Source organism: Brachyistius frenatus, unplaced genomic scaffold, assembly GCF_029030835.1.
Source record: "Brachyistius frenatus isolate BFR_SWC_R1_liver_20210118 unplaced genomic scaffold, ASM2903083v1 Contig_404, whole genome shotgun sequence".
Classification (NCBI taxonomy): domain Eukaryota; kingdom Metazoa; phylum Chordata; class Actinopteri; family Embiotocidae; genus Brachyistius; species Brachyistius frenatus.
The window spans coordinates 148884-175000 of record NW_027211003.1 but is presented as its reverse complement, the minus strand read 5'-3'; the positions used below and the strand labels follow the sequence as shown (position 1 = coordinate 175000).

The 26117-nt window shown below is 41.6% G+C and overlaps 2 protein-coding genes across 8 annotated transcripts in view; one reads left to right on the top strand and one right to left on the bottom strand.

Annotated features, from left to right (window-relative positions):
• Positions 1 to 26117, top strand: part of mcf2l2 (MCF.2 cell line derived transforming sequence-like 2) — a 95873-nt gene that overhangs the window by 30866 nt on the left and 38890 nt on the right. For 6 of the 7 annotated variants that reach the window (XM_069724994.1, XM_069724987.1, XM_069724989.1 and 3 more), the window contains 11 exons: positions 1 to 36; positions 818 to 934; positions 1035 to 1184; positions 2175 to 2299; positions 2386 to 2500; positions 4625 to 4744; positions 5736 to 5927; positions 8319 to 8510; positions 8598 to 8784; positions 9259 to 9362; positions 9814 to 9902. The exon at positions 1 to 36 is cut by the window's left edge and continues 84 nt beyond it. In XM_069724994.1, coding sequence (XP_069581095.1) covers positions 1 to 36; positions 818 to 934; positions 1035 to 1184; positions 2175 to 2299; positions 2386 to 2500; positions 4625 to 4744; positions 5736 to 5927; positions 8319 to 8510; positions 8598 to 8784; positions 9259 to 9362; positions 9814 to 9902 — 1427 coding nt within the window. The remainder of the gene's footprint in view (positions 37 to 817; positions 935 to 1034; positions 1185 to 2174; positions 2300 to 2385; positions 2501 to 4624; positions 4745 to 5735; positions 5928 to 8318; positions 8511 to 8597; positions 8785 to 9258; positions 9363 to 9813; positions 9903 to 26117) is intronic. The other variant, XM_069724988.1, reaches the window with a different exon arrangement.
• Positions 14592 to 25119, bottom strand: LOC138636770 (lactosylceramide 1,3-N-acetyl-beta-D-glucosaminyltransferase A-like). Its single transcript, XM_069724995.1, has 2 exons — positions 24901 to 25119; positions 14592 to 16416 (listed from the first exon to the last, which is right to left on the bottom strand). The coding sequence occupies exon 2, from the start codon at positions 15905 to 15907 to the stop codon at positions 14717 to 14719; it is 1191 nt and encodes a 396-aa protein (XP_069581096.1). The 5' UTR covers positions 15908 to 16416; positions 24901 to 25119; the 3' UTR covers positions 14592 to 14716.

Below are 26117 nucleotides of genomic sequence, written 5' to 3'. Positions count from 1 at the left end.
AAGCTGCACAAAGATGACTATAAAATGAAGGTACCGGTAAGAACCCAAAGCACAACACAAAACAGGCAGGCAGAATTCAACCAACATCAGGGCATCCATGGAAACTGTTGGTGGTTTGGACATATTTGGTATATAAGAGACCAGAGATGGATATAATATATAGATAGATATAGATATAGACATACAACATAAATCTGTGGCCTCAGAATCAAAGAATACATTTATTCATCAGATCAGATGATAAATAAGAGGTCATCATTAAAAATATAAATTTTCTGCATAATTTTATTCCATAGAGGATGATTTGTTTGCACTGACTCTTTAAATAGTCCAGGAGAAGAGATCCTGAGGTGTAACTAAAGGGAAATGATGACTTTTAAACTCTCATGACACAATAATAGTCTAATTAATACAGAGCATGAAGATGTTAACAGCATAAATAATGTGTTAAATATACATTTTTTAAACAAGTGAATTTGCAGAACACTTTCTTGAAGCACATTTTGTTGTACTGGTTCCAGCCAAGCCGTGGTACTTCCACAAACATTGCATCGTACACTTCCCATAATGCAACACTAATAATAAATACATGAAGAAATACTGTTGTTTGTCAGACCATACCTAATACACATCTTTCATCTCAGACTCTCTGTAATGAAAGTTGTAAACACACCCAGCTCACCCTGATGACATCATCACTGTAAATATCATGTAATAAAAAAATAACATGTTTCTCTGTAATGAAGTCTTTTTACCACTGCTAGTCTTACTGTTTTATAATGTATGTCATGATCATAGTGATGCACTGTGTTTGCAGATTGTGATGCTGAACTCTCTGTCGGACCTCCATGGCTACGTGGACAAAGGCCAGCTGACCCGGGAGTTAGGAGGAAGCCTGGACTACTGTCACAGTCAGTGGATACACCACCGCACTGTGAGCAAATCTTGTCTTTGTAAAGACCCTACAGATTGGATCTTTATGGTCAGTTTCTTTCTAGGATTCTACTGAGTGACGGGTGCATCTTTCTCCTCAGGCCATCGAGAACTTTGCCATGACGGTGAAAACCACAGCCCAGATGTTACAGAAGTTTGGGGCCGACCTGGCAGAGACGGAGCTTCCTAATGACGTCCAGTGCACCAAAGACCTCCTGATAGCCCACACCGACAAACACAACAACCTCAAGGTGATGAAGAGCACGAAACCACCCAACACATGAATGGTGATAGAGACCCTCACAACTCACTTTATTGTGTTTCATGTAATTTGTTTCACCTGTTGCCTCCCTGGAAGAGTATTTCCACTTCATAGCAACTTCTTTTGTTTAGCAGATAAATAGTTTTGACTCGTACATTTTTGCAAAGCTTAAAGTCCAAAAAAACCTAAAAACTATAACAGACAGTCAGATTAAAAAAAAACAACGTATTCTACGAAATGTAGACTAAATTATGATAGCAACATAGCATTATAATTTCTTAGGATAAATCAACACAAATATACACTTCTTTTAACATTCAAACTTTTGTAGCTCGGACACATCCAACTGCTTGTAAACTTATATCAGAACTTTTGATAGCATTTGATGTGACAATCACCATTTACTCCATTGACTTTCAAATACTTGCAGCCAGTCAAATATAACTTGAGAGAGAAGCAGAGGTTTGCATTTCCACCTGGATTAAAAATGACAGCAACTGGTCTTAGCGTGTTGGTCAGCAGCTTGGTGTTCCCTGCACGGCAGGGTATTTACATAAAGTTAAATCTTTCTCAATTTCCCTTTACTTTGAATATTGAGAGGTGATGGGAGCATCAGCATGCCAAAGTGCCATTCCACAATGGATTCTGTCACATGTCCACGTGTGTGAAGTATAGTAGTATTACAGTAAAGTAAGTACAGTATAACATGCATATGGTAACATCAGCCTCTTCAGCTGGTCTGTTGAAAAGAGTCCATGGAGTCCTGTTGGTGTCACTGCCTGTCATTACGTCTTTACCTTTCCTTACAAGTTGTAGTATCACTTCTGCCAAACCAGACATGTCAATGTAAACACAGTGCAATACATGCTCCAAATAACATGCCAGATACACATTAGATACTCCAATAATAGGTAGAAATGAGATGCAGACATTTGCTGTTTTACAGATGATCTGAATGTTTTCTATGTCTCTACCTCAGGATGAACTGAGGCTGGCGTTGAAGCAGGGCACCACCTTGTTCGGGTGTATCAAGGAGCAGGCAGGCAAGTCTGACAATCATCAACTGAACCCAGACGAGATGGAGAACCAAACCACCGTGGAAAGGTGACGGACGTTGAGGCATCTCCGACATAATATCCTCGTATAACATGATGTAGGCAATGTAATGAAGTTCCTGTCGTGTGTTTCAGGCTCCTCGCTCAGCTGGATGAGACGGAGAACGCCTTCGAACAGTTCTGGTGTAAACACCATCTGAAACTGGAGCAGTGCCTGCAGCTACGTCACTTTGAGCAGGACTTCAGAGAGGTATATCTGCTGCTACGTCACTATTAACAGTATCTGCTGCTACGTCACTTTGAGCAGGACTTCAGAGAGGTATATCTGCTGCTACGTCAGCCTGTCTGCCTCTGCCCTGCACACTTTGGATGTTTCCTGTACAAACAGCTTCATCAGACTTCAGCTGTAAAAAACAACCTAACAAAACACCGACCGGCTGAGTCTCCAAGTGGTCCAGTGGAGTCTGTGTCCTCCATTTTTCAAATGTTTGATGTTATCATTTGATATTTTTAAGTGTAGTTTTTACATTTTTGGTGTCACTTTGTGTTTCTTAATACGGTATTTAATAGAACTAAATCACAATGACAAACTAAAAGGACAGACCGGAGGGTAATTAGACATAATCAGTGGTGACGTGTTTGGATGGAAAAATATTCTAAAAGTGAAGAGTCTAGATGGACTGAGGAAATATTGTGAACATGAAATAGAAACAGGAGCGAGAGTGAGTCTGGAGCTTCATTCAGCAACATTTATGAACCAATACAAAAATATCTTTTGTTGCTCTGGAAATTATTGTTGTTTTTGGCACAAACAGACAAGCAAACATTTGATTCTTTCAAGCAGTGCCTACAGATAGATGTGATGTCCAGTGCTGCAGACCACAAGAAAACATGAACCTTTTCAATCATTCAACAAAAATATCAACAGATGTGATATTCTTCTTTAGAAAAAGTTCTTACACTGTTGGCATCAGAAGTTATTTCTCCCCCTTTAACAGAAATACTTTTTTCATGTGTTCCTTGGTCCCTGATATGAGCTGCTGAAGCTTTGCACAATTATTTCATTTAAAATTCTATCATTTGCAAAGGTGTTTGCATGTTGTCTTACGTGTGCTGCCTGTTTTACATCCCATCACAACATTTCAATGGGATTCAAATAGGGCCTTAGACTCAATCCCAAAACCTTCCAGTTCTTCTCTGTGAGCTCTTGGTGGATTTACTCGTGTGCTTCAGATCATTTTCCTGTTGAAAAGTCCAAACGTCTCCCGCTACTGAGCAAATCTTTGTTCTCATCTGTCCAGAGCTCATTATTCCAAAAGGCCGAAACTTTGTCTTTATGTTCAATGTCAAACTGTACTTCCTCCTATATGCTCTTTTTAGGCAGAAAAAAGTTTTGCAGGTGAAATTTGTGGAATCTCTCTCTGGTTGCAAACACTTTTGATCAAAGGTTAAAAAGTTATCTGCATATCCTTTGAAGACATTTTGGGATCTTGAAGACTTATTTTTGCATTCAAAGGTTTGTTTTAGGTTTAATTAACTTGATTCTCTTTACAGTGATTTCTTTCACTCACACTTCAATAACCAAGAGAACACCAGACCTAAGACAGAGGTTAGAATAAGATTTACATTTACATTATTTCCCATGGTCACTCCCTGAAGTTCTGACCATTGGCACCTAACCTGGAACCCTTATTCTAATCTTATGGAGTTGAAGGTGTGGGAAACGCAGGGATCACTGACTTTTTAATGTTACTGATTAGTTCAATGTCAACTGGACAAATTAAAATACAATCCAAGCATGTTTTTCATGCATTACATTCTACACACTGAGAAGTAGGGACTAACATCATGGATTGTAAATGAAACCTGAGCTGAGCATCTTCACTATTTGTGTTTGAGGCTCTTAAGAAACACTATCACAACTTTTTTTTTTTTTAAACAACACTGAAAGCATTTAAACTTTAATTACATAAAAGTAAAAGTGACCCAACACAGACAGAAGTGTCCAGTTACTAAAGGAAAATATTGTTGTAGCCGTCTTCGAATCTCTACCCACTAAATAATCCCCTGTTCACACCAAAGCCCACTGTGGACCCTCAGCACACTAAAGCCAGCATCACTAACATTTGAACCAGCTGTACAGTTCATACTGAGATCGGCAGGCAGCAGTGAGCTTCTGTTCTCTGAGACTACCCAGATAGTCTGGTTAGAGGCTCCACGACAGAAGCAAGGCGCCACACCGGCTGCTAACACACACTAACAAACAGTCCTCGTTCATCCCTACGGTCTTAATGTTGGGAAATGTTCACTCCAACAGCAGCGTGGGTCATGACCTTTAATGACCTCTGTCTCTGTCCCTTCTGTGGTCCTTTAGGTCAAAGTGTCTCTTGACAGTTCAATGGACACCTTAAACAGCCTGTCAGGTATCGGGGATTGTGTGGCCAGAGTTGAACACCTGCTAAAGGAACTGAAATTACTGGAGGAGAAGGCTCAGGTAAGTAGAAACACACACACACACACACACACACACACACACACACACACACACACACACACACACACACACACACACACACACACACACACACACACACACACACACACACACACACACACACACACACACACACACACCTAAACCCTCATAGCTGGTTTATTAGCTGATCTTTAAAGAAGTAAATGATTTCTTAATCATTAACATCAATATTTAAAACTATCCTCCATAAGAGGTGACTGTATGGTGGAACCCTTCATCAGTTGTGTATTTTACCATTTTAAACTTTTTTAGTGAACACAAACACAGGCACATGCGTGTTGCGGTGTTAAAGTAGGTTGAAGAAACAATTAGGAGTCAAGTTCAATCATGACCAATCAGCTCCTCTCATCTTCTAAACTGCTGCGGCACCATGTATTGGTTTTGGAAGAAATAACTAATAATATAAATGCCTCTTCAGCTGGTTATCATGAGAAGAGCTGCCCACAGTAGGGAGCAATGTGGATCATTTAACTCATAACTTTCTTTGCTATTTAATTATTAATTAAATGTTAAAGTAAACAATGATAACTCATCCAATATAGTGAGAAAGATGTTGACACTAAAGTAGTCCAGCTCCAACCGGGTCTAAGTGCGGTACACCTTCACCGACACCCCTTGTTCCACGTTGAGCCACAAAAACAGGAGCTGGCCACCATCCAGGAAAAAAGACCCTGGTATTGTACCAAAATGCAAATGTACCTGGATTAGTGCTTCGACCGGCTTTACTCTGGGATGAAATATAGGCCTTCATCATGAGCCTGGGGGTAAATACATTCAATTTTATAAGAACATGTCAACAAAGAAATGTATTAACTTTCAAGCAATGCTCCAAATTAAAAAGACTTTTTTTGGAGTTACTTAAGTCACAGAAAGGTGTCAGAACAGTTGGCTGTGGACAATGAAGAGTTCGTTTCCAAAACTTAAAGTGTCTAACGTACTTTTCTTGCAGCCCACACTAGAAAAGGCCCAGCTTCATGCACAGCACGGGGACCAGCTGATCCAGAGCAACCACTACGCCGTCGACTCCATTCGACCCAAATGTGTGGAGCTGCGGCGGGTCTGTGATGACTTCAGCAATGAGGCCAAGAAAAAGACAGATGTGTTGTCCAAATCCCTGCAGATACACATGGGCATCGATAAGGTGAGGATATGATACGACGTATGATATGCGTGTTTACAGACATCAGACCTGCCTTCATGTCATGGTGTGTAACTTCACTCTCCATGACTTCACATGAATTCTTTCTTTGCATCATATATTCTGCCTTTGATCATTTTGCTGTTAACTTTTTGTGTTTTTTCAGGTCTTCCAAATGATCAATTTTGGCATTTTAACACATTATTGAATACAGACGTACTGGTGCTGAAAAAATTATTACATGCATATGTAGTCTATGTAACACAGTAGATTTCCTGTGTTTTAGTTTAGGACTGTCTTTAGGTCGCTCTGGGAGTGAATGAAACACGGCAAATGTTTGCAGCTTAAGACAAAGAACTGAACTGCAATTTATTATAGTTATTAACACAGAAAATCAAGGGAACAGCATAAAAGAAAAATAACAAATTCAAATAATAACCCCAATACCGGTATTTCTCTCACAGTCAGTCAGTTTCAGTCTCTTGTCTTTCAGTCTACTACCCGGGTAGTTTATGTCTGGAGGCTCTCAGACTAACTCTTATCTCAATCTTGTTGCTCGTCGGTGCTCCGGCAGGAGAATCCAAGAAGCCCAAATGCAGCTTCACCCACGGAGAAGATGATCAGGGATCACAGGGTCACTCAGCTCCAGCTCTGTGGAGGTTTCTGGGGATCGCTGTCTCCATCACAGATCCATACAAAACAAAAACAATCTGCATACAGCAGAATTTAATACGATGTCAGTACTATAATTTCTAAACTCTATTGTTGGTGTAACAGTAAATGACCAGTAATATAGTATTACACACACACATATATATATAATATTCACTATGGTCAATATAACATACCAACATATTTCACACACACATGTACTCATGTCTCAGTGACATATATCACTTATACCTAACAGACATTATTTAAACGTCCACCGTTGCTAAGCAACACACTCAACAGCTGTTCTCAATCTGACCGTTAACTTCTGGCGCTAAAACAAGAACATGACGTCATCGTTCCCACTCGGTTCAACAGGTCCCGACGCATTAACCCCCAGTGCTTAGCTAGCCCCGTCCCGTACATGGAGCTCCACAATCACAGATATCAACCACGTAAAATAATATTCATCAACAAATTAATATTTATCTCCGACTGGTTTTTTTTTCTGTTCTCTCCTGATCGGTATCTTTAGCCCAACTAAATAACTGTCCTTCTTTGTAGCTCTACAGCAACGGCTAACTCTTAGCAACGCATCCGTCACTCACCGGAGATTCTTCTCAAGACTTAAAGAAACTTTTTCCTTCGGAGTCGGTCTGGTTAACGATCAAATAAATAAAGATCCTCAAAAGCAGTGAGCAAAAATCAACCAAATGACCAACACAAATCTGGTCTTAAGTTAATGGGCAGTACTTTACTTTCATTTTAAAGGTGCAAAATAAGATATAATGTGCTGATAGACACACAACACCCAACACTCAGTTTGTTACTCATACAAGGACATGCAGCAGCAAACAAACATGCAAAAAACATGCAAAAAAATGAATTTAATTCCTAGTTTGGTTTAATGTCAGCAATTTTCCCCAACATACAAGGAAACGATCTGTGATCACATTTGTGCTGTATGATCAGCAGCAACACAGTGTGAGCGCTAATTCTATGATGATAGTACTTTAGCAGGTGGTTGTGTTTCGTTGAGTTACATCCTGGTCACTGTGTGTGTGAAGGTCCCACCCTACTCGTGTGTGTTGTGTTTGTATAGTAACACATTTATCATCATCCCTAAATGTATCATCTGTATTTCCTGCTGCTTCTTCTACTCTTTACGAAGGTTCTGTAGAAATTGTGAGGTTTGCACTTCGACAACATTATCCATGAGTTGAATATTCACTCTGATTTGAATGCAAAAAAGGGATGGAAAAGTGTATGCACTCTTCACGCCTTTCAGAGAGAGGCACCTTTAATGTAATAATTAACAACATTCTTAATATAAAATAACAGCAATATAACATAAAGAACAGTTGTAGTGAAGAATCCACAGAAGTTCACATCAGCACTCCACAGCTAAAAGCAACATTTTGAAATAAACATCCAAAAGAATTGTTTTCAGTCTGTTGTATGTTAGCCATAACTTTATGAGGTGAAAGTATGTTGTGTGTTTTCTAATTGTTGTTAGCAGCTTCTTTCAAACACTGTAACTGTTCTTTCCATTAACTGAATATATATTGTAATGATAAATAGGGTGCTGTGATGTGATATTTTACATCCCTGTTTGTGTTCTACTCAAACATATGTATTGCCACGAGCATTTAAACGCAGCGCCTCAGACTGGCACCGCGTGTGAAGGGAGGATGTCAGCTACGTTAAATGTTTCCCTCTGGGAACCTGTTTGAATTCCTGCAGGTGAACCAGTGGTGTGAGTCGGGCATCTACCTGCTGGCTTCCCAAGCTGTGGATAAGTGTCAGTCCCAGGAAGGTGCTGAGTCAGCACTGACAGACATCGAACTCTTTCTGGAGTCCGCAGAAAAGAACCAACTGACTGAGCTGAAAAACCTCCACAACCAGTATGAGGTCATCCTATCAGAGGATATCAAGGTACACAAGAAGTTCACTTTACAGGATGGCTGGATGTTTGGTTCCAAAAATGATGACAAGTGATGACGTTGGGCTTCATACCTGCAGGCGAGTGTCCTGAAGGCGCTGAAGCGACTGGAGGACGTCCAGGAGATGTTTGAGAAGCGGCATGTCAGTCTGAAGAGACTGTCGGCCAAACAGACGAGGCCCATCCAGCCCGTCGCCCCCCGGCCCGAGTCCTCCCCTAAACGGCCCTCCCTGAAGAACCCGCCCAGAACCGCAGGGAACCAGCAGCGTGAGTCGGATGTTTTTGTAAAAAACATTTTTGCAGAAGATCATGAAGCCAAGAAGAAATGTTGAATCAGTGTCACTCACTCAGTTAGATGGCTGTTATTTATGCTGTTTCTTTTTTTTAATTTTTAACACGTAGAAGTAAAAATGTAAATCGATCCCGTCTGATGATGATGATTTAAAAAGGAAGTGTGTCTTTTTTTTTTTTTTTAATCTTGGCTGTAAATGTTGGTCGAACATGTAAAGTCGCGACAACTGACAAACCTGGAAATGTTTTTAATTCAAAAAAATAATCTCCAACTTAAAGGGTGAAACTTTTACTGGCTTGAGAATTAGTGAGAGCCTGAACTGTAAACTAGCAGGGTGGGCTAATGTACATGTTTTAAATACATGGAGGGTACGTCTGCGTTTGTATGATCTAAATTCCATGTATGTAATAACACGGTTCCCCATCCGGGGTCCTCTCCCTTCATTTCAGCTCTTGCTCGCAGAGCTTCTGATAACTCCAACATCAGCAAGCAGCAAGCTGAAAGTGATCTGAACAAGAAGAAGAACATACGGAGGACCAAGGGAGGCATCAAGGTGCCGTCTCCGCTCCCATGTTATAAACGTTAAAGCTCTCTTGAATCCCTCTTGATCTCAAAATAAGATGCTATTGTCCCAAAATGATTTATACGACCAACCCAGACACTTCCTGATTGGTTGGTGACACAAATGATCTTGTCTTTGCCAGAGATACATGTGTCTTTAGATGACTATACAAAGCGTGTAATCGACACGTCGGTCGACTACAGAAAAACGTGTAACTGCCACAGCTCTCAGGTTCGGCAGCAGTGGATGGGCATGTCTATTTCCTGCTTTGCCATCATACCGGGTTGCATAATCTTTATAGTTTTGATGTGTTTAGAATTGTACAATGTAGAAAGTGGTCAAAAATAACATTCAGTCTGGGAATGATGCAGTGGTAGCTGCATAATACACAAAGGCCTTCCTTTAGAAATGAAATGTATATGTTTGTGTTTGCGTATCACAGATTGAGGTGATGCATGAGGAGAGCCAGGGAGGCTCCACCCACGTTGTTGTGACCAATGAGACTGAGGAGAGTCTGTCCAACAGACGCAGGTAAGGACAGACACACCGCTGTCGTTCTCTAACGCAATCCACATGAACTTCTTTGTTTCACTGGAACATACAATATTAATTATAGAGCATCATGTTGTTTAGGGTTTGAAGGACCTGTGCTGTATTATAGGGAGTTAGAGCACTTAACAAGCATGTAAAGAGCCCATCTCTGACATGGGTGGTGTAACAATTAACATCCATGTTACAGTGGTGTCGGACAGTTTGGTAAGAATCTGACTTTTTGCATACTTTCTTTCCCTCCTTGAATAGTTTGCATTTCAAAACTTGCTGGACGCAAATGACACCATGCTTGTAGAACATTTACCATGATTCTTCATCCGTTTGATTCAAGGTCAGCACATATAAAAGTTCCTCCTTCAGCATATCAATTTAAGATAGCCTCTATGAGCACCTCATTTTGAACGGTGAGGAAACATACAGGTCAAAGAAGAACGAGGCAAACACCTTTGTAAGTGGACAAGGGGAGTTTTGGCTCTTATTTTTCTATATATAGTTACTTTAATTTCCTACCATTCTAGCTTTGAAAAAACAAAACATCCCTGACCTCCAAAAAGCATAGCGAGGGCCAGTTAGATGATTTAATGCTGTTAAATATATTAATATCTATGTTGCAGCAACAATCTAGTCAAACGGGTTTTAAAAGTTTAATTACAATTTTGTGACATTGATTTTTTTTTTTTAAGTTCACCATTATTGACAAGTATTTATTTTTGTGAGATGAATACACTGTTGCACTCCAAAAACAAAATTTCTCTTAATGATTTTCTGTTAGAAAAATGACTCCGAGGCTGGATTCAAAATCAAACACGTCGGACATTTATTCTTGCAAGAAGGAGCAAATACATGTACACTCAAAGAAAGGTGTCCAGCATTGCTCGAAGTCTCTCCTCCGTAGTTCAGCTTTTATACAGTGTGACAAACAGTTGACAGTTACCTCCACTTCCTCTGTATATCTGATTTTGTAGATAGTAGAGTGAGGTCGTAGGTCACAAGATAAAGGTACAGAGACGTTTGTAACTGAGACTATAGAACCATGTTGTGCAACAGATAGACCAATATTTGACAAGTATGATGAGTTCATTATTTTTCCATCGTTTTCCAAATTTAGCAACAGAAAATACATCTTTTTTGTACCTTATTTCTCTGCAGATAATCACAACATGATTCAAAAAGCCTGGTTTCAGATCTGACCTGGCTTCACTCAAAGCCAACAGCAGCTGATCACTTTGAATTAATCAGATTGGCCGTTTTGGAAGACAACCTGTTTTGTTGTTTAGGTATGAGAATTTTTAGATGTCCACATATGAAAAGCTTCATAGTTTTAGTAGATCAAATGAGATTAAATGACAGAATCAACAACAATCAGCTCGATGACATCGTTTGTTTAATGTGTGACTATAGCTTACTGTGTTGAGGTCATGATAACTCAGCCCGTCTCAGGATTTTATCAATCAAAGTCACAGTTAACAGGATGCGGCAGAGCAGAGCTATTGAGGAAGACGAGTGACAGGAGAGGAGGAGGAGGAGGAGGAATCTGGTCACCAAAGGAAACGAAGCAGGGTGGGACCTTGAAATGTAGATAAATAGCTCCTTTATTGTATCAGTTAGAAAATGTCACAAACTTGTAGCTGATCTCCTCTTGGAAAATGAACTTTGTGTTTGTTTTCACATTGAACACATTCATTTCCATTCAGTTGACTAAGTGCAGCACACATTTCCTTTTGGACAGCAGCCAGTCAGTTGGAGTAAAGCTACATCTGCCAGACTGCTGCTAGATAATAAGAGATGAAACCTTTAGGAACATATTAATAAATTATACACAACAGATAAACATGTTTGGTTCATGGATGTTGTAGCGTGATGTCAATTTAATTCGTGAGGGATTAAATCTTGCTCTCCTTATTAGAAGGGGCACCAGTCCAATATTGGACAAATTATAAATGTAAAATCAATATAAAATTAGTCAATCATAATCTAAATCGGAATTCTCGTACCGGAACTCAAATCCTTTGATATACTCAGGAGGATATCACCACGACACGGTTGGGTCTAATTAAAAAGGATTTATTATATAACTTCTCAGTAAATGATTAAATGATAGACATGTTTATATGAATGAGAATGCACAAATTACTTCTGATTACTGATGGTGAACTGAAAGAGGTAATTTGCAACCGGGCTAACGGGCAGAGGATTGAATGAGTGAATTTAAGTCTATAATGATACTTTAAACCAGCCTACTTTGTGATGATTGTGACCACGGGCCGGAGACGGGTCCGGATGGTGTCGCTCAGAGGTCCGGTGGATGGGAGTCGAATAACGGGGGTTTCCTCCCGTTCTCAGCTTTCGATCCGTTCATCTGGCAGATGCTGGCCCTTGAGGTCCTATGGTGTCCGTCAGGCAGAGACGTCTCGGTCAGGCTGGACGTCGGCAGGTGGAGGCTTGGGTTGTTGATTTTACTAATCGGCACTTCTTATAACTCTCATGAGTGCTTAGAGCTGGCCTTGCTCGCAGCGTTAACAAAATTACTGATAGTGATACAGGCTCGTCAAAATGGGTTGAAATAAGTACGTAATCATCGAAGTTGCTGAAGTACTCTAAGACTTTGATTAACTATGTGCGCTAAAAGCTTAACAAAAAGGCAGATATGACTAAGTCAAAACTTAGCGAAACTCAAAAATAACTGAAAACTGTAAGAGGAGCGAAAATTAATTTGAAGGAGTCTTGAAACGAAGGAAGAGAGTTAAAATGAATCTATGAGAAAACTAAATAGAATCGAAATCTGAGTGAATCTGAATGATCGGCTTGAGTCTCCCTCTTTTAAGCTGAAGAGGATGGACAAGGATCAGGGTGTCCAAATTCACCTTATCGATACCCTGTCTCGGGGGGTGTCATGAGGAGGAGGTGTCATGAGGAGGAGGTGTCATAAGGGGGAGGTGTCATGAGGACCTAATGTCATTCTACCTAATTACTCAGATAGAGAGGTGAAGGAGGCGGAGAAGAGTGAGAGAGGTGAAGGAGGTGGAGAAGAGTGAGAGAGAGGTGAAAGAGGCGGGGAAGAGTGAGAGAGAGGTGAAAGAGGCGGGGAAGAGTGAGAGAGAGGTGAAAGAGGCGGAGAAGAGTGAGAGAGAGGTGAAAGAGGCGGGGAAGAGTGAGAGAGAGGTGAAAGAGGCGGGGAAGAGTGAACGCGTGAAAGTGAGTGAGAGAGGAGTAGAGAGTGTCCGCATATTGATGTAAAGTCATAGTTTTGATACAGAACACTTTCTATCAGTCACGCTGTGAGCAGAATCATCAGAGAACATTATAGCAGGTCTATAGTAGGAATCACAACGTCCATATTTTGTTCTTGTAGTTGGTGAGTGTTTGGTGGAATATGACCACATGAGGGAGACGTGGATCTTGGAGATGGTCCATCCTGGAGGTCATCGGGCGTCTGGAGAGTATCAACTGTGGAGTTGGTGTATTGGAGCGGTTGTGACCCAAAACGGGATTAAAAGGATGTCCTGTGGTTTTCGGCTGGCAGGATGTTGTCTCCAAAGTGACATGTTTTATTCACATAAAAGGTGTGGATATCGTCACTTGTGACAGAAGGTTTGGGTTTTTGTGAGGTAAAAAGGTGAAAAGAAGGGCCAGAGCAGTTTAACAAAAGTTCACGTTGTCTCAAGACGTGGGGCTGAGAACTGGGAGGAGGTACATCCAGGGTCAAATGAGATACCTGGGGAGGGCATGTGGTTCTGGCACTTTGAGAAGGATACTTCAAAGCATGTACGCTACACATGTTGTAATCCTTCATGTGTGCAAAGCAAGAAATAAACCCAGAATTTTCGTCATTTTTTGGGGAATATCAGGGAATTTTGTTGTTTTTAGTTGCCATTTATCAAAATATAATATTTTCCATGTAGTCTTTTTTTTTTATCACATTATTTCAAGTGTTTCCTGAGTGGTTTTATCTCCTTTGTGTCAACAAGTGGCAGCACTTCAGTAAAGATGTGTCCCAAGAAAACCATGCAAAGTTTAGATTTCAAGAGCTTTGGCTTCAAAATGAGGACTTCTAAGAGCGGGTGATAAAAATAGACGACAGAAAAGCTAAATGTGAAGTTTGTAAAACTAAGATAGATCTATTAAATATGGGAGAGGGAACAGCTCGCTGCCATACCAACAGTAAGAAGCATGCTGGTTCCCATCCGAAGGGTCAGTGTGTTTGTGTGTAGGCCACGTCGTGTGTGATCAGTATTGTGCAGATGGGTTAAGCAGTGAGAAGTAAAACACCTGTGAGCTTGCAAATTGATAAGAATACAAAAAAATGCCTGTTTCCCTTCTGCTCAGCAGAATTTATTACAGGTCGGGAAGTTTCTGCTTTTTAGTCAGTGACGGTCAGGATAAAATCATGGAATCTGACATTTGACTTGGAGTGGGGTGCCTGTACACTTTATCAATAACCAAAGTGAAACAGTAGATCATTATATTCAACATCTAGTTTATAAATCCTCCCTGAATCTCCAGGCAGATGCTCTTCATAAACCAGAAGCATGCAGCTCTGAGGATGTGAGCCTCATGGAAATAGAAACACACATTCAACCCAGTGAAAACTGATGCTGCGCATGACTGAAGAACAACTGACCATATTTGTTTGCTTCACACAAGAGCTTTGGTCTTTATTATGGAGAGCATACACACCGTTGGTTCAGCACGAGTTGAAATGAAACACGAGAGAGAAAACGTCAGACTGCTGCTCTCATTTGTGGGCGTGGAAGATTGAGCGTTCAGCAGTCTTTGCATCACATAAACAGCATTTATGTAAAAGCAGCAAAACAGGAGTAGGTGCTCTGGTAACATGGAAGACACAGCAGCATCACTCTCACTGCTGTGCAGTACAGATTACCCATGAAGCCTCTGGAGCGGCTGTATGCCGTCGGGGCTGTTGCCACCTGCCACAGCGAGCGCACGTCCGCGGTGTGTCCGTGCGATGTGATCATGTGGTCATAGATGCAGGGGTGATACGGAGACTTGCCCTCCCCTGAAAAGTACACGTGCTCCTGTGGAGAGACTCCCATGGCTTTGGCACATATTCCCATGAAAACATCGTCGATGTACATGGAGGAGTTGAGCACCAGAGTGGCCCGGTAGATCTTTGCGGCCACATCCCCTGAAAGTACGTAGGCTGCTCCAGCAGTGTAGTCTGGGTAGGAGGGCCAGGGGTACAGGTCGAAGGGAACGTGGTATTTACTGCTTCTCCGGCGGACTGGAGGGGCTCCCCTGTGTATATGTCCCACCCACAGGTCTTTAGCCCCAGACTGGCTGCTCAGGAGATGCTGCAGGTACTTCACCAAGTTAGGCATGTGGACGAAGATGTCGTCGTCAGCAGACATGAGGAAGTGTGCCTGTGGGCAGAACGCGTGGCTCCAGTGGAACTGCAGGATCAGTTTGGTTGTCAGGTTATGAAACGTGTCCTCAAAGTCCTGCTGGATCAGGTCTCCGTTGACCCGGTCCTCCTGCAGCAGAGCACTCTGCAGCCCGGATCTCCTCCCAACATCCGGATGAACGCCGATGGCGAACACCAGCCTGACGCTCTCCTTCAGCTCCGACCGAACGAAGCTCTCGTTCCCCCACGTTTCCCTGATGGCCTGGCGCCGCTCAAAGTTCTCCGGTGGGGATTTGACGAAGAGAAGCAAAAGGACATTGTCCCCGCTTCCTCCACCTCCACCTCCACACTTCTCCGGGTGGTTGATGAGGTATTGATAGTTCACTGACCCGGCCTCGCTGCTAGAACCATCCTTTCTGTGATGACGGTTGGACGTGATGGCGAGAGAGGAGTTGAGGAAGTCGTAGCTGTTGACCAGGTAGCGGTAGGTGTAGGATCTCATGTGGCTGACCACATGATAGTCCAGGTCCTCCCAGGAGACCATCAGCACACACAGAAACAGGCTCGTGGTCAACAGCTGAACACGCTGGCACTTGCGGATACGACGAAATTTCATCAACATCACGACTACTGCTGATGGTGCAGATCTTCTACCGTCCGGGATCTTTCCTCGTCTGAACCTGCCTCTTCTTTTTCTGAAAGAACAGTTTGGTTTTTGATCTTCTTTTAACCTTCAAGCTTGACTTCTCTTCAGACTCTCATTTCTTACTTTCTCTCTCTTGTGCTTCCTTCCTTTACGTATCGTTTTCCTTCTCATATTCTTCTTTTCATTCTCCCTCTATCTCTTTTCTTTCCTTCGTCCTTCCTACTGGCTTCTCTTTTTGTGGTTGTTATATCCAGTAGATCTTTGTTTGGCTCTTCAACAGTCCGGGTGCTCCATGACTGATCTCCCTCCACTCTTCTGCTTCATTGTGATCAGGCTGCAGCTGAGGCTCTCCTTCACCTAACAAATATCCAAATGGTGCTTCTTCCTTCTCTCCTCAGATCTCTGCTAGTTTAAAGCCTGTCCTCCAACTCCTTGTGTTTCTTGTGTCTTCTGTGATGTCTTAATGTCGTCAGACCACATGACAGCTAAAAGAAAGAGAGAAACGAGATCAGAAATATAGACATCGTTTTGCCTGCTTGGGCAGCACATAGTAATATAATAGTATATAATATAGTCAGCTGGGCCACATAATGCAAACAACCCCGCTCCCTTTAATTATGGACCAACCATGATGTTGTCAAGGTTCACATCACTATTCTCTGTGCATCTACATGTGCTGAGGATGGTGCAAACAGTCAACACCTAGGGTCACATGTGGATAGGCTAACCCTAACCTTAACCCACGAACCTCCACAGCATTTTGGCAATGTTGAGGTTCCTGCACTTGTCCCTGGGTCAGGATTACACATTGTGCTTTCACTATCAAGTACAAGTACAAAAGTACAAGTTGTTTTCCCTCCTTTTTCTGTTTTTGTTTCTCTCTTTTCTTTTATTTATTTTCTGTCTTCCCTTTTGTATGTTATGATAGTGGGGTGAGGGTAAGGGGAGTACAGTTAAAATACAGTGAAAGGCAGTTTCCCATCACACAGGCCAGATGTTCACATCAGTGTGTTCATCCAGTAACTAGTTGCTGTAACTGGTGTAAAACAGCCATGAACTGTGTTAGAGGGTCGAATTCACATGATGGAAACACGCTTCTTCTTCTTCCACTGATTGCTGAATGCAACACATTTCTCTACCAGCTGCGTGACACACATGGCTGCTCGGGAGGTGACAGGCCACAGCTTCCTCTTTGTGCTCTTGGCTGACAGGTGCAATGCTGCTAGGGGTTGACACCACCCCCCCCCCAAAAAAAACAACAAAATGGTTTAGTGTCATATCAAACCTGCCTCTTCCTACCATTGTTGGTCACACAAAGAATAGCAGATGGTTTACTGTCTTAATATTTGGTCACTATTTAAGTGGCTAACTACACTGTAAAACACCCTGTACATCACAGTGGCTAACTACACTGCAAAGGAAGCTGTGAATGTGCCAACTCTGCAAAATGAAGTATAATAGAAGGGCTTTAGTCCAACAGAGACACAGAGCAGAGAAGTTGCTGATGTCGGTACAATGCTGCTACACAACACACTAACCCTGAACACATGTTTCTACTGCAGCATGTTTTCCCTAAAAACAGGACTCAGCCAACCAGATAGCTCTAACCGTGGAAGGCCTCGACATCCAGTCTGAAGCAGACTGTGGCAGGTTCTATTGTCCATGTAAATGATCACTCTTCATTTTCATTTATGATCCTTTAAGTATTTATTGAATCAAATGGTGCTTTAAAGGAGTATTTAGTTTTTACATAAAACCCATTCAAAGGTGATTTTGAATTGACTGTTGTTGAGATGTTTTTTGGAAGGTCTCTTTATGGGAAAACCCAACACAGGAAGTGTTTTTTCTGAATATCGGTGGGGGATCAAACACCTACGTTTCAACAGAACATGTCATGTTTTTACTTGTTTTGAATATTGATGCAAATGGAAAAAAAACATCTTTCCCTTTTGCTTTCACCCTCCAAGGTCGATGTCAGACCAAATTCTTGACGATGACCACTTGTTGCTGCAGTTTAGAACCAAATCCCCTTTTTAGGACACCGACAAACACAAATCCAGCACGAAGTCCAACAAAAACCGAAACTGTTTAAGGTTTGTAGTTCAAGGTTTACTGTGTTGGAGAAGGTGAGGTAAGGTACATTTATTGATGTAACACCTTAACATGCACAAGGAAACCCAAAGTGCTCGACAGAAATACAATAAAACTCAACAAGAGCTAAAGGAGTCACCACCAGAAAACAGGTAAGAACAATTAAAAAACAAAACACATGGAAAACCGTTGAGACATCAGCAAACGATGAAGACAGTCAGATTTAAACGTGTTCAGTTAATGCTGAAGAAATTTTCTCTTTCATATTGTCTGGAAACAGCTTCTACTCCCAAACAATGACCTCAGCGGATTGCAGCACTGGATTCATAGATCAGACTGGTGTTATAGACCTACGTTTCGTAGATCAGACTGGTGTTATAGACCTACGATTCGTAGATCAGAGTAGCGTTATAGACCTACGTTTCGTAGATCAGACTGGCGTTATAGACCTATTTTTCGTAGATCAGACTGGCGTTATAGACCTACGATTCGTAGATCAGACTGGCGTTATAGACCTACGATTCGTAGATCAGACTGGCGTTGTAGACCTACGATTCGTAGATCAGACTGGCGTTATAGACCTACGATTCGTAGATCAGACTGGCGTTATAGACCTACGATTCGTAGATCAGATTGGCGTTATAGACCTACGATTGGTAGAGCAGACTGGCGTTATAGACCTACGTTTCCTAGATCAGACTGGTGTTTTAGACCTCAGCCATTCAATGATTTATGGACAAGTAAAAGTATTTTGAAATTGATCTTCTCAGAAACAATTAAAGTGATTACAGAACTACAGTTATGTCCTGAGGTTTTTTAGTTCCTGAGGAATTCAACCTGCAGCAGCAGCTTGAACCAGCTGAAGCTGTCTGATTAATGTCTTACACAGACCTGTGAATAGTCCAGTCTACAGGAGATACATACATGTACATGTGTCTAAACTTAATGATATCTTTGAAGGATAATCTTGTTTATGTGACTCCTGAAATTCAAGTCTGAATCAACGATTAAGTTGAATTGTCTTCTTACTTCTCTCTACTCTTACTCTTTCTTCTTTTGCACCAAAAATAATAACTTTAGTTTTATTGAAGTTATATTGGCAGAAATGGAATATTATATTCATAACTGTTTTTTCATTAGTGTAAAATCACCTGAAACTGAGAGTTGTTCAGTTTCCACTACCTTAGAACGAGCATGCGTCTACAGTAGCGTAGAAGGGACAAACCAAACTCAGACTCCATCAAGGGCCTTTTGATTTATCGTAGATTTTCCTGTACACACTTTAAAATGGACTGCTCCTTTAAGTTCCACTGCTGGTAGGTCTTCACCCACTCAAAACAAAACAAAAATAATTTGAGTCCTAAGTGTCATCTTTAATCTTTATAGTTTTATGTGAACTGTGTTGAAACTGGCCTGCAGCTTTAATTTGAACTTTTTCTGCAGTGTGATGGATTGGAGTGAGAACAGAATCACACATTAATGTACATCACTGCTCAGGAGTTAATATTTGACACCCAGCAGGTCACAATGTTTGAAAGGTACATATTAGAGATTACACACTCAGCAGTTTTCTACAGCAGCCTACTTTCTTTCTCAGACAATACAGATAAGTTCAACTTACTTTAATCACAGGAACTGGAGTCTCTACACAAGTTGTTAATATATCAACTGTACCAGTAAGCCATGACAGTGAGCCAGCATGTATAATAATACTAGAACTAATAAAATAGTAACATAGAGCCCTGCAGTGTGTCACAGAGCAGGTAATGTGTGCTTTAACTAGTCGTCATGCAGCATGACATAGACTCTATGTGGGCAAACGATGGCCCGCGGGCCACATCCAGCCCGTTGGTCTTTTTAATCCGGCCCGCCGAAGATTGGTACAGAATTGCCCAAATCAAATCATATCATAATTATGACTGCATTCATTGGACCTTGTCCTGTAATACCTGGCGGTCCACCAGGTGGCGTACTAGGCGCAGTGAGACATTGACTTGATTTTGCGGAGGCCGGGCTGCTCTCTGTTGTTACTCTGCTGCTGCTCTGAACACATCTGCAACAATGAACGGGCCAAAGAAAAGAAAAGTCGACAGCGAGTCCCGAGTGTTTAATAAGGAACGGACGACTAAATACTTTTTCAAGCACGAAGGCCTGAGAACAAGAACAAATTAGAAAACAGGAGCTCATCACGCAGGACGGTGACTCGCCATGTTGAGATGATTGACGAAGACTTGGAACTGATTGATCTCCAATGTGACACCGTCTTAAAGGAGAAGTTCAACTCTCTTAAACTGGATGAGTTTTATGCTTCATTAAAGCAGCCAAATTTCAGCAAAAAGATCCTGGTGTTGTTTGTCTCTACTGTGTGTGAACAGACTTGTAGTGTGATGAACACCAACAAAGCACCTCACAGATCCCAGTTGAGTGATGAACACCTCAGATCTGTTCTGAGAACACAACCAAACTAACAGCAGACTTTGATGCTCTGACAAAGAAGGTGATCAACAACACTGTTCCCACTAAAAGTGAATGGAAGTATGAACACTGTAATGCAGGGGTCTCAAACTTAATTTACTTGGGGGCCGCTGGAGGCAGAGTCTGGGTGAGGCTGGGCCGCATCGGGTATTCCACAAGAAAAGCTTTGTTAAAAAAAAATTCCAATCTTCTCAAATGTCTTTATTTTTATTTTTTTAACACAAAATAAGATGAAAAAATAAATAAACAAATTAATAAGTAACTAAGTAAATAAATCAGTAATAAATAAAATAATAATAATTAGATTTCTCTAGTCAGCAACTATGTGTGGTTTCTTCAGTCTTCTATATCTGCTGTATTCAGATTTAAACGTCTTTATTAACAGTTCTTTAACCTCAATGGGTTCTTCTGAACATGAATTGTCCTGAACATGAATGGAACATTGAAGAACATGAACTGTTCTTCTGAACATGGCTTCTCTTGCCTACTCCTTGCTGCTAGAGACCTGGCAGCGCTTCCTCTCGCATAGCTGAGCCACATTTGTCTTGAGGGAGGAAGCAGTTGAGACCCTCAGTATGATGATCATCAGTAAGTCTGGACCTGTACTTGGACTTATTGAAGTTCAAGGTGGAGAAGAGCTTTTCGCACAAGTATGTGCTCCCGAAAAGGCACATGGTCCGCTTGAACACTCGGGAAAGCTCAGGGAAGCTGGGGCTCAATTCTCTCAAACATGGCCCAAGCTTGTCTGCTTTTCCACTCACCTCCCTGAACTTGGCTTTGAGGTCAGAGTTGCACTGCAGGTCAACGAGCTCCATTTGAAGCACAGGAGGGCATCTTGCACATCAAAGGAGAAGGGGTCCGCACAAATGTGAAATGTGGCTCTGTGCGTCTTGAAGTCTGCAAATCTGTAATCAAATTCCTCCTGTAGCTTCAAAATGGCATCAACATGCTTCTCACCACTGAATGGTGTGCCTGCATCCACGAGTGCCTTGCATGCTGGGAAATGGCAAAGGTTTGTCTGAGAGAGCTGGGCTTTCCATAACAGCAGTTTTGTGGAGAATGCTCTCACGTTGTCATAGGCAGCACTGACCAGTTGCCTTGTAAACTCTTGTTCAGTACATTAAGCTCATGTGTGATATCAACAAGAAAAGCTAAGTCCATGAGCCATTTGGGATCACTTAGCACAGGAACAGCCATCCCATCCTTCTCCATGAAGGCTTTCACTTCTGCTCTCAACTCAAAAAATCTCTTCAAGGCGTTTCCCTGCTGAGCCAACGTACCTCGGTGAAGTAGAGCACATCCCCATCTTCGGACTCTATTTCCTCTAAACAAGCACAGAACCTTCCCTGGATCTGATTTGGTTGATGCATTTCACAACGACAGACATCACATTGTCAAACTTCAGGCATTTGCTGCAAAGGGCCTGCTGATGGATAATGCGGTGCAGAGCAATGGCCTCCTCTGCACCCTCCTCTTCCAGTTTGTTTGGAACAAGTGCCACCAGTCCATTTGTCCTCCCTGTCATTGATGGCGCTCCATCGCTTGTTATTCCAACAAACCTCTTCCATGGCAAACCGGCATTCTCCATGGCATCACACAGCTGGTGAAATATCTCCTGAGCGGTGGTCTGGCCATGCATTGGGATTACTGTGAGCAACTCCTCTATCACTTCACAACTGTCATCGATACCACGGACATACATTGCGAGCCGGGCGGTGTCTCTGATGTCTTTGGTCTCATCAAGAGCGACTGAGTATACACTGAAATATTTGGCTTTCTCACACAGTTGATCATAAATGTTACTTGACAGGTCAGAAATGCGCTCTGCTACGGTGTTGGCAGGAAGGCTGATGTTGCTAAACCGACCTTTCTTTTCCGGACAGACGATACTTGCAGCCTGTAATATGCACTTTTTGACGAATTCACCTTCTGTGAACGGCTTTCCCGCCTCAGCAATCATCTCACTAACCACGCAGCGAGCTTCGACTGCTGCATTATTCTCTTTGGTCGCTTTCTTGAAGAAATCGTGTTGCCTCAGTAGACGTGTTTTAAGATTTGCAGCCCGGTTGGCTCTCTCATCTCCCTGGTAGTTTACGTACTCCTCAGCATGTCTAGTTGTGTAATGACGTTTCAAATTGTATTCCTCGTGCACCGCAACTTTCTCTGTGCAAATAAGACACGTCGGGGTGCCCCTGTGCTCAACAAAGAAATATTGCATCTCCCACTTTCCCTGGGATTGTCTGTGCTCATCACCGACCTTTCTCTTCACTGCAGGCTTTGAAAAAGACATGTTTGGGGCTGTGGAATATATTTTAATTCCACTTGGTGTCACTGTCATGTTTAGCCGTGTTTATGACATCATCTAGAAATATATGTCGTGTTCATCGTGTGAGGCAATGCAAATAACAAAATAATGACCCCCAAATAACGGTGCGACCCTATAATTGGTCCAGGTTATCGGGGACTGTTATTGCCGACGGACAGGTGTCGGTATGTGACTGCAGACCACATTAGACTACATTATTTCCTTTCTTTTATCTCGCCGCGTACGCATCACTTTGATTTATTTTGTCAGAGAGAGACATATATACGTATAATGTCCCGCTGGGCAGCAACTTAAAAAACTTATTTTTTGAAGTGTTGTGAACGCAGCGCGCTGGGACGGATGTCCACGTTTGCCTGATAGAAACGAGGCAGCCAGCCAGGCCCGGAAGAAAACTCTCCATGGCAACGCTGCTGTCACTTTCACTCATTGAGAAATGTTTCTCTGCTTGCATCAAGCCCGGTCGATGTCCCGCCCCCGAGAGCCAAATACCCCACCGTGATTGGTCGGTTCGTTCAGCTCCGCACACAACACTGGAAAGTGCCATTCATAGAAAACTCGCGGGCCGCACTAACATTAAACTTTCATGTTAAGGTGGGGGCCACAAAATATCGTCTCGCGGGCTGCAATTGGCCCGCGGGCCGCGAGTTTGAGACCCCTGCTGTAATGCCTTTTTTATGTTTATGTTTGATATGTATGCATCTGGTGCTGGCCCGGCCCGTCTGTCAAATTTTAAAAGTCAATGTGGCCCCTGAGCCAAAAAGTTTGCCCACCCCTGACATAGAGCCCTGCAGTATATCACAACATCTGTGGTTATTCTATTCGATTCGATTCGATTCGATTCGATTCGATTCGATTCGGTTCTGTTCTGTTCTATTCCGTTGTATATTGTATAACAGAAGCCAACAGGTTCTCTGCAGATTTACAGATGAAACAGGATGTTAAAAGATAAACAGTTCGATATGCTACTATGTCATATGATGATTTTGTTATATTCAAGACGTCTGAGGGTTAAAAAAAAAAACCAAGAGATTACACATATCCTCAGAAGAGTGGTACTGGTTATTGGGGTGAAATATTACAGAATGCAGAATATTTTTGTTATCCACTCTGCTGTCACACATGTTTATTCAATATCATCATACAGTCTGCTGGCTTTTAAAACTGGGAAACATGGATTTAAGAAGTTTTAATGAGTGAGGTTCAGAAAATTAAAACTTGTAGGAGGATGTTGTGTTTCTTTTACTGTTGTATGAAACAGTAAGTACATAGTATTGAAGTTGTTGATTTTTTCAAGTTATTTCAATCGGAAAAAAGTTAATTAAGATGATAAACAATGTACGTAAACAAATGACACAGAATTTATGTTTTGGAGTCATTTTTATGATTTCAATTATTAAAAATCACCGTACATCTAAGAACTGGAGTGAGGTAGAAATAATTGCTTGCCTATTTTGGGATCCTGATTCTTGCGCATGTCTTTAACAGAGAGGAACAAACTGCTGGTTTTCAGGAGTGAGAACAAGATGAAGTGTTGCAAAGGGCCATGCTTTTGTGGTGACTAAACTCATTTTTAACATGTATCACGAATTGTTGAGATAAATAGGTAGGTAGGTAGGGTAGGTATTTACTTTATTAATCCCCGAGGGGAAATTTTTTAAAATAAAGCATAATTATTATCAATGTTACTTGAAGTTATAAAACTATTTTTCAAATATTTTACATTAATGTGGTCATTCCAGTTTTGCTTTGAGTCGTTTTGACTCGGCAATCATTTCAAATAGATGAACATGGAAGTGTAAAGGGTCTGTTTTTATATCGTGTTTGTTCTCTGAACCACTGCTAACCGGGCTGCTTCGGGCTCATTCAGGCTGCAGGCATCATTTTTTTAAACTCTGGATCCGTCTGGTCAACTTCACAACACAGACCTGGTCAAATAAGAACTTGGAGTTCTGGGAGTTTTTACTTGTCTGACCTCATGTTAACACCTTTTTCTTTTCACCTGCCTAACCGTCAGTCTATTTCTATAAAGCTGATTTATTATAGATTTCATGAGAAACACAGAGTGGTTTTGACTTACCGAGCTGCATTTAGGTCCAATCCACGTATGAATTCAAGTACAGGTAAAACCTGTTTTCTCTTCAATGCACAAATCCGTGTTTGTCTACCAGAGACATTTTTCAGTCCACTATCTCCAGCTGCTTCTGATCTTCGTTCACCAGCTCTGCTTCCTGCTGCTTTGTCCGAGCTTCCTCTTCCTCTCACTTCAAATGCAGTCGTCCACTGGAACAACAGAACAGCTTCAAATGTCTGCTTTGACTGCCCTGAAGGTTTCAGTGTGAGGGACAGATACTCTGCGTGTGGGGGTGGGGTGAAGTGGGAGGAACCACTGTGTTGTCAGTGTTAAAATCTATTACAGATTGATTGAAGATGTATTTGTTAAATTGAAAACACAACTTATTTTCAGAAAAAAGACTCCCTGATTGAATCATTTAGATTGTACTGTGCTGTTGCTGAATAATAATATGTATATTATTAATTAATATTTGTCTAAACTTCAGTGAAATATAAGAAGGAAACATAAAATCCATTCAAAACCATTTTAAAGTTTTCCTTTTTTTTTTTTTAAATCACTTTTATCTGGTGGCAAATCAAAAATGATCAAATGTCTGTTTTGTCCAAAAAGCCAAGGTCTTTTTTTTTTTTTTAATTTTTACATGACTTTATAAAGTCACAGAGCTTCTTCGGCTGTTAGACTCATCATGTGCCATAAACCTGATTATGTACATGGAGAGGATGATAAGTCATGTGTTAAATTGTACAAATCAGTGTCAGCACATATGTTGTGAAGAGCAGTCATACACACAAGACTGGCCCATTGTGTCCCTGCACATTCTCAGCTCTAACCAGGTTCGAGGGACTCGCTGCAGTTACAGTGTGCTGAGGTCAGAACAGCTGCAGGACAGCTATGCTGCAATGACAAGAGAGACACATGAAAAGTTTGTGGTTGCGCATTAAAGTGGTAACACACAGATACAAATGTCCTCCAGTTTATATGTGTGTGATGACGGACATATAAATACATATACATTTCTGCTCTGTCCAGGTTGCTTTGGTTTTATGGAGATTGTAAAGTGGACTGAATGCACGGGAAAATGCTCTCCTTGAATCAAAACTTGTTTTCTTTTACAAAGTCACGAATAACCTCACTTAGCCTTAGCGATGAGCTCATAATGCAGGTGTCACCATGGACATGTCCATCAGTATTTGCTAATGAAGTTCAGTGCAACACTCTGT